We start from the raw sequence: 9,195 nt of genomic DNA, 5'->3' as shown, positions 1-9,195 counted from the left end.
TCACCACTTGTTAGAGTCTAGTCAATGAAACTTAGTGTTTGAGCAAAAGCTGGGGTGATTGTAGTAGGTAGATTTGATTTGGGTTTTATTTTTTTGTCCACAGGATAAAAGACGGCTTGAGGAATGGATTTCTGTCACTTTGATGAATTGTCCTAACATATGATGTTGATGCTTTTGTGAGGGTCACAGACTTTAGCAGTCAGGCACTTGTCTTCACAAACCACTCTCACTGGCCTGCTATGTGTAAGGCTGCTGCCCTGAAAAGCTTCCCAGGTGACTCTACTGTGTGTTGATGTGGGGGCTCCAGTGAGAGATGTGCTGGCTGCTTCCTGTGCCACCTTCTGCGGCTGTTTTTCACTCCTTTAGCGACATAAAGAGCCCTCAGCATGCCCAGAGTAGCACAGATGGTGTGGATTTGTCTTCTGAAATAACAGGCGTCGTTTTTAATACTGACTGAAAGTGTGCGTGCACTGGGGTTCACATGTTCTAATGCTGACTGAGAGTGTGCGTGCATTGGGGTCCACATGTTCTAATGTTGATTGAGAGTGTGCGTTCATTGGGGTCCACATGAACAGGAATTTCTAGATACCAGCTGTGCACACTTCTTTTCATTATGAAGACATTCCACAGAGACTCAAGAACCTCCTAGAAGTCACTTATCCAAGCTTCTCATTGAGGAAACTGAGGTCCTGAGGAGTGAAGATACTTGCACCAATTTCATTCTATTTGTTAGGGGATCAGAACCCAGCCAAGGCTGCCAGCGGTCAAAAAGGAAAACACAGCTCACGGGGTCAGATCTGCATGAAGTCAAATCTTGCTCTGCCATTGACTGGCTGTGAGGCCTTGGGAAGTTGCTTTCCCCCTCTGAGCTGGTGTTCTCATACATAAAGGGGAAGTGATACCCACCTGCCGTACAGGGCAGCTGAACATTAAGTGAGAAAGTTGGTATGGCCAAGTATTGAAGTCCTGCTTCCCAAGTGTCCAGTGACTTTGTTCCCATCCTCACATTCCCTGTGAATACTCAATCCATGGCTCTTTCAAGAACATGAGTAGGAGGAGCAGACAGAACTAGGGCAGGGTGGGAGGGAAGGAAGAGACGATGGCTTCTGGGGCCTCTGATGGCCTTCCTGCCACCCAGCCACAGCTGCTCAGAAGCAAGACGTTTTGGTGTCTTGGACCCTGCTGGGCAGCCCCAAGAGTTCCTAATCTGAAGGAGGCTGGCAAAGAATGGTTCAAAATCACCTTTTTATTTTTTTAAGAGGAAAATTTTAAATTTAATTCTAAATGCGCTTTCTATGTGCCCTGTTTGAAGACAACTCTCTTGATAAGATTTTTTTCTATATTTATCTTTTAAAAAGATGAATGATGTCCTAATACAGCAGACAAACACCAGGTGTAACGAAATCATATAGCTCAGCAGGGGGCACAACATTATTTTTCAATGACTAACCCAGATTGACAATTCTGTTAATAGGATTAGGGCCCATTGTGGGACTGTTTTCTCTTATTAATTTGGCTTGACTTACATATACATTTTAAATTGGCTAGGGAGAGAGGCACATTTACTTCTAGAAAGAATCTTATGGCTTTATTTAAAGTGTATTACTTCTCCTACTTGAAGAAATATTACATTTTAATTTTAATACAAATAAACCGTTGTGTTTTGTAGAAAATTATAATGTCAAATCCAGACTTGTTCTTCTCTTGAAATTTATTTTAATATCACATAGGGCAGATAAATTCATTCTGCTGTTTTTGATACTTTGTTCTTTGGGCATTTTTTTTACCTTTCTTTTTTCCTCAGTAACATCTATTTATTCAGCAAACTCTGTGTGTGTGTGTGTGTAACTTCTGTATGTTAAGCATCACACCAGGCATTAAGAACAAAGATTAAAAAGTCAGCTCCTTTTGTTCAGGAGCATGTAGCGGGTGCCAGTATTCAGGGTTGGAAGATGATAGAGGAGACAAGCACCCAAGGTATTATGGGAATATGGAAGAGGGTGACCCAATCCAGAATTATATGCAGGGAGGGAGATCCCAGAGGGCTCTGGAAGAAGTGGCACTGTCTTACAGAAAGGAAAGGGCCACAGGGAGCAGAGGACAGATGGGGGGAAGGTCCAGGAGTCTGAACTTTATTCTAAGAAGCCATAGTAAGCCAATATTTTTCAAAACAGGGAGGGAAAAGGATCAGATTTGCATTTTGGAAATCTCAGTTTTGAGGGGAAGTCTAAAAGCTACAAAAGAGCTGTTGCAGTAACAGAGAGAAGAGGTGATGAGATTTGCAGTTGAGGGGCAGGTGAGAATTAGTCAGGGGTCACTCAGAGTAGCCTGGTGATTTCCCAGGTGTGAGGCTGGAAGTGGGAAGGAAGAGTCAAGGGAGAATTCTGCCTTTTGATCCGGGAGCCAGGCTGGCCAGGCTAGACACTTGTGGAGGTAGAGCTTGCAGGAGGGGCAGGGTTAACAGGATAATGAATGAACGGGTTTTGGCTATGAGCATGAGAGCCAGTGTCCAGGTGAGGGTAGATGCAGTTATGAGATTTCAGGAGATATGCGTGCTGCAGGTACAGATCTGAGAGTCATCAACATCCAGGTAATAACGGAAAGCAACAGCAAGATGCAGCCTTCCAGGGAAAATATTTAGACTTGAGTGAGAAAAAGAGCTGGGCAAGAGAGAACCTTGAGATATTATATAATTTAGGGCTGTCGGGGGAGGGTTACCCACAAAAAAGATGAAGCAGAAACAATTCAAAGAGAACAACAACAGAGGGCCATGTTCAGCAGCTAAGGAAAGGGCGGGCTTCAAAGAGCAAGCAACCACCAGCGTTAAGGAGGCCCAAAAAGAAACATGGCAGAGTCATCTACGATATTTACACAGATACTGAAGAGCTGAAGGAAGGTTTCAGCAGAGCACTGGGAACCAGAGTCATTGAAGGGAAGATACCTAGAAAAGCATATTTACTCAAAAACTGCCATTTAGTTGTTTAGTTGGGAGAGATTTGATTCTCTTTACATAGGAGAGGTGGTCGAGAAGGAGAAACTGAAGATATGGATTAGGAATAATTAGTAGGGTGAGATCCAAATCTAATGTGAGTATCATGGGTTTCTTTAGGCATTTTAAGTCCTCTAAAAACCTATAAATTGAAAACTAGAGGAAATCAACATTGGCTGGATATGTGTACATGAACATGATAATGACTGCTGTAGACACAGACATACACGCTGCAGATGACTGCAATTTGATTCCTGTACTTGTTTAATTACTTATCTTATTGATGAAATAAACAATGGTCATCAAAAGTCTCGGTACCATAAATAGTATTGTCACTAACAATTAACAATAAAGTTGGGACTGGAGGCATCTGTCCGTCTAGAGGGCTAAGGCTACATTGTTCCTTTGCAAAGAGACCAGATTTGCTTTCCTGGTCTGCAATAGAGTGAAACTCCTTTTCATAGGCAACACTAGCCAAATAATTTCTTTGGAAAATACTGTTCTAATTCCCAAATGTGACACAGTCATCCTCATTAGACCTGACAGCTCCCAGGGAAGCCATTTTCTCAAATCTGCTCCCCATTGGGCCACAGTAAGGGGAAAGCCCCAGAGCTGAACCTGCCGTTATGTAACCACTGTGGTGGGGACCCTGGGGAATTGTGAATGAGGGACCCAGGGGTCATCCCTTGTTAGTTAGAGGACGTGTTAAATTCATCCAATTCCCTGTGGACTGCTAATACTCCTCTAAGTGCTTACCCAATAGGGATGGCACAGGGCTAAGCAGTCTGCAAACTGCCAGGGGAGCAGACGGTTATTAGGAGCTCACTGAAGCCTGGTGACCTCAGCTTTCTGCCCAGTGCCATTTCTTTGTTAGAGGGTGTGTTCAGCTCTCAAGTCCACTGCCGCAAATGAGGTACAGTTTAGAGGGGCTATGGGGACAATGGGGCACGAAAAAGTACTGGATAAAGAATAAGGATGGGAAGCCCCATCTGTCACAGCAGCTTTGTGACCTTCGGCTGTTGCCGAATTGACATGATTCTTACCATCACATGATGAGTACACATCTTTTCTGGATGTAAAGAATAAGTCTAATAAAAGAGAAACACCATTCAGACATTGGAGTCCAGGAGTCAAAGTCTTTTGGTCACCCAGAACCCGCACCTGCTAGGGAGAGTATTCAGAGGAGTGGGTGGGAGCAATGGCTGCCATGGTCCTGGGAGAACCCAGATGCCAGCCCACAGAGGGGCCCAGGTAATGACTTAGGAACCTAGGAGATGAAAATCTACAGCGCAGATTCCCACTGTGGTTTTCTGGTGTCTAAAAGTTTCACTGTGAGGGCTTCCTCTGGTCAGTACCGCCCAGTGCCCAGGCACTCTGGGTTGGTTGGCAGGACTCAGTATTAGAATCAAAGGCCCAGGAAATGATTTCATTTCCCCAATCATCTCCTCTCATGTGTGGATATTCCAAGTCCTGTCGTTTCACAATCTCTCCTATCCCTGGCTACCGCTGCTACAGCTAAAACCGGAGCCGTCTCTCTCCCGGTACACACTCCCTAAAACCGGATTGTTTGCGAGCTGTCTCCCTCCTGGTACACTCTCCCGGTATAATAGACCACGGGAGGAAGGGAATGCACAGTCTGGTCCTTAATGGCAAAATAATGGTTTTTTTTTTTTTTTAAAGTCACTTTCATAACTTTATTTCTGCCCCATCCTGGTTCTGCTGTGACCCACGGCGGGGTTTTGCCACATCTGCGGGGACGCTGGTGGCCCTGCACCTGGGAACGCGAGGGGGCGCCCGGCGTCAGGGACCCGGGGCAGCGCAGGCTGCAGCCGCTGTACGCCAGCTGGGCTGGGGCAGGCAGGGCTGCTCCAGGAGGAGGGAGCCGCCACCCTCGGGCTGCCAGCCTGGGAAGTGTGTCTGTCCTCTAGATCTTCTCTCTAGCCACTTGGGCTGTCTAAAGCCGGCAGCACCCTGAGCCTCCTTGGTGGGTGGGGAGGAGGACACAGAGTGCCATGTAACAGTACAGGGAGCCGAGAGGTCCCCAAGGTTGGGGCTGGAGTGCAAGCCCACGGTGCCACATCGAGGTTGAGGTTGCGAAGCAGCCACTTTGGGACCAAGTGGATTGTGTCCTGGCTGGTTTTTGATGGTCTAGTTCCTGTTAAGTACTGTTTTTATGGATAGTTACACTGGATTAGAATTACCACGTGCTTTACAAAAAGCAGGCAATTGTCATCATTTGTCTTTTTAGTATAGGCAATTCTTGAATCATTATGTGTAGAATTCATTTTTTATAAAATGCAACCAAAAAATGGGGGGAGGGGGCTCCCATCTGGAAGTAAACTTTGAAATGAACTATGCAAGTGTGGAACACATTCAAATGAAATCCTCACCTGTTTATTTGGATTGTATTTGGAATTTAGGCAGCCACCTGCAAGTCTAGGACAACACAGGAAATAGAAGATGGTCTCCCCTCCCCCACTCCTGGGTGTAGACCTCAAGGATACCTCGGTGAAATACTGAGGCCAGGCAGTTTGTCGCAAACGTCTTGGAGCAGTTTTAAGTCATGTAGAGTTCAAAACTGCCCTAAAGTTTTTGGGGACAGTTCAAATACTAAGAGTAGAAAGAGTAGACCCCCTTGGGGAGAGAGAGAGCTGTGTTCACATTCTTTTGTGAATAAGTTGCTCTTTTTCATGGTTGAGAATCTAAATTCGAATCTTGGTAGGTTATTGCAAAGTTGTCTAACCTTGGGCTGCAGTTTCTTCAGGTCTAAAATGAGGCAGCAGTGGGGTTAGATTATTAGATGAACTCCAAGGTCTCTTTCAGGGGTCCATGAAAAAATCAGGTGAAGTTCTCAAAGGTATTATGCATTTGAGACAGCTACAGAAAAAGTGGATGTCTGAGCTTCAGGGAGCATGCAATCAGAGATACTGGGCTCCACTGTTAATTTATTGTCTTTCTTTGTGTCTCCCCATCTCTCCAGCTGGCTTCAGAGGGCAGTAGCCTAGGCAGATAGAGTCATTATCATTCTTCAAGGAGGATCTGAATTTGCACATGTCATGGCCATAATTCTTTCCTCTTTTCATAGTTTCTGTTGAAAAGGCTCTTGTCCCAAAGGATGGCTTGGCACAGAGATTTGGGAGTTACTTTTTCTCTGAAGAGCAACTAAACCTTGCTCCTAACCTTCAAAGTATTCACTGCTGAACATCTGGAAATGAGCAAGACCTCTGACCCACTAGTAGATAAGAAAGAAAATCAAAAGTTCAGTCTTGAGGTTCAGGGACTTGGAGTTGTTACATTGATTACACACAAGTGTGCTTGTGGTCCTCAAGACCTCTGGTTGTTATTGTTAAGAAATAAGAGTTTTGTGCACAGAGATTATAACAGCAATAGTAAGAGCTATCATCTATTGAGCGCGTACCATTTGTCAGGCACTGTACTAGGTCCTTTACATTAGATTACCTCAGACAAAGGCTCTATGAAGTTAGGTACTGTTGCCCTCATTTTATAGATGAGGAAACTGAAGCTCAGATATTTTTGATAGCCACCTGGAGTTATACTGTCTCACAGAGCCAGAGCCAGAATTAAAACCCAGTTCTTCTAAGATCCCTACAGAAATATAACAGAATAGTTGTCAAAAATAAATCCTTCAAAAGCTCAACCTTTATGGAAGAGGCATGTCTAGCTAGTCCTGTGTGTATGTAATAAATGTCTGCTTCATCTTAAACAAGATTTATGAAGGTGGAGTCATTCAGAGGATCTTGCAGTCCCCCAGGTCAGGGGTGGGGTGGGGGTAGTGAGGAACATAATGGGGACAGGAGAAATGAACCAGAGTAGCAAAGTGCAGAGCTCTCTGTCACCACTGGTTACAAGCCTGGATCAGCACATCTGAGCCACATGCCATAGCATGCCAATGCACCCTCTTCCCTCCAGTAAACCACCTACCCCTCAACCAGAACCTACAGACAGTCATCCTCTCAGTCGGTGCTTGGGCAGTCAATCGTTTCTTTCAAATAGAGGCAGAATATCACAGAGGTTAAGACCCTGGGCTCTGCCCTTCCTGGCCTTTTGGCCTGTGGCAGGAGGGTGCTCACCCTCTTCATGCCTGTTTCCTCCATTATTGTAACATGGACGTGATAACAGAACCCAAATGAATTGATACGTGCACAGCACATTGCCTGGCACCTAATGAGAGCTCAATCAATAAATGTCAGCTAAGATTACTGTCCCCATTCATATATAGAAGTTCTATGTTCTTTAGATAATCACATTTAAATGTTATCTATAACTTTCCTTTTTGAGCAAAAATGGAAGTTCATACAGGTTAAGTTAAAAACTAGAATCAAAGGCAGCACCTGTGGCTCAGTGAGTAGGTCCTGGCCCCATATACCAAGGGTGGTGGGTTCAAACCTGGCCCTGGCCGAACTGCAACAAAAAACTTGCTGGGCATTGTGGCAGGTGCCTGTAGTCCCAGCTACTCCAGAGGCTGAGGCAAGAGAATTGCCTAAGCCCAAGGAGTTGGAGGTTGCTGTGATGCCACAGCACTCTACCAAGGGTGATAAAGTGAGACTCTGTCTCTAAAAAAACAAACAAACAAAAAAAAACAACAACTAGAATCAAGTATTTATGCACTCCAAGTTCAAGGTACTTTTCACTACATTGAATGCGTCTGTTAAGATTAACACACACACACATATCCACGAGCATGATTCTTAGTTGATAATCAAACACGCTATGTCTTGTATTAATTAAAAAACAATTAGATGCTTACTGTGTTCAGTAGCAATCTTACCTTTGGGAGCCTGTACTTTTCTCTGAGATGAACTCTGAGGCATGCCCTCTCTCCCTTTTTTTGTGTAAATGCTGCATCTCTTTCCATCCTAAAAGTTAAAGAATAGAACCAAGGATCAGAAGGACATCAGAAATTCAAGGACATTCCAGCCGATGCTTAGAGGAACAGGACACTGGGATATACCTTCTGAGTTCCCGCTGCCAGCAGACACTAGGAAATACAGGAGTTCCCCCCAAAGTCTCCCTCTCTGCTCTTTACTATCGTTAACTCAATACAGACCTAAATCCCAAAGACAATGTGGTTCTGGGGAACCTTGTCACCCCCATAGAGTGGTGTGATATCATAGATCACAGCAACTTCAGACTCATGGGCCGAAGCGATTCTCTTGCCTCAGCCTCCCAAGTAGCTGGGATTACAGGTGCCTGCAATGACGCCCGGCTATTTTTAGAGGCAGGGTCTTGCTCTGGCTCAGGCTGGTCTGGAACTCATGAGCTCAGGCGATCCGCCCACCTCAGCCCCACAGAGTGCTGGGATTACAGGTGTGAGCCACCGCACCTGGCCTACTTTATTCTTAAAGTAGAGCTGCTGCGGCCTGTTTGGCCTAGGACCACAGCCTTGGAATCACCTGGGTGCTTAGGACAGAAGCAGCTCCCGGGGCCTGATCCCAGGATGCCAGCTGGGGGAAGCTACAAGCTGAAATGGGTCGTAGTACCCAGAACCAGGAGGTACTTTGGAGGCCTATGGTATTTGAGAATATTCTATATAGATGTCTTCCTTCATTGTTACCAATTTAGGCACACTACTTCCTCCCTGGTTAGAAGGTGGTATCTCCAAACAAGACAGGGTAGATTACTACAGTGCCAGATTAGGGTCCTGCTCTGCAGATAACCTGATTGGATTTGTGATCTTGCTGGTTAGAATGTTCCAATGGAGACAAAAGTTGATACCTTTGGGGGAATGTCTGCAAAGCTTATGAGAACTGCCTTTCTTTCCTGTTGCCCACATAAGTGCCTAATTTTACACACATGGCCCTGCCCTCTGGCTACACCAGGTTGGAACACACTGAGTAAATGAAATGACTTGTTTGGGAATTGGGGATTAGGACTCAGAAAGATAGACACTTGCATTGTGGCTGGAAGTAGAACCGGGGAATGCAGAGGCCAATGGCTATTATTTTTCCACCAGGAATGTGGTCTGAGTAACAGAGAGAGAGCAAGCTGGCAGCTGAGAAGGAACAAAGCAACATGCATAGAAAGAAACAACCTCAAGAGATGGAAAAGGAGTGCTTGTGGTTTCTCAACGACCTTCTGCTTTGTACTTTGGACACTTGGGAGGCCTGGGGGGATGCCTGCTCATGGATTTGGTGGAGTGTCTTTGCAGAAAAGATCATTTGCATTAAAATAAGTCCCTTACTTTC

General features: G+C 45.2%; 1 protein-coding gene across 1 annotated transcript in view; it reads right to left on the bottom strand.

Annotated features, from left to right (window-relative positions):
- CPLX4 (complexin 4) overlaps nucleotides 1–9,195 on the bottom strand; it is a 20,451-nt gene that overhangs the window by 5,362 nt on the left and 5,894 nt on the right. The window contains exon 2 of the mRNA XM_003788424.2: nucleotides 7,779–7,866. Coding sequence (XP_003788472.1) covers nucleotides 7,779–7,866 — 88 coding nt within the window. The remainder of the gene's footprint in view (nucleotides 1–7,778; nucleotides 7,867–9,195) is intronic.

Source organism: Otolemur garnettii, unplaced genomic scaffold (genome assembly GCF_000181295.1).
Source record: "Otolemur garnettii isolate 467f Iridium unplaced genomic scaffold, OtoGar3 scaffold00027, whole genome shotgun sequence".
NCBI lineage: Eukaryota > Metazoa > Chordata > Mammalia > Primates > Galagidae > Otolemur > Otolemur garnettii.
This window is presented reverse-complemented; position numbering and strand designations above follow the sequence as displayed.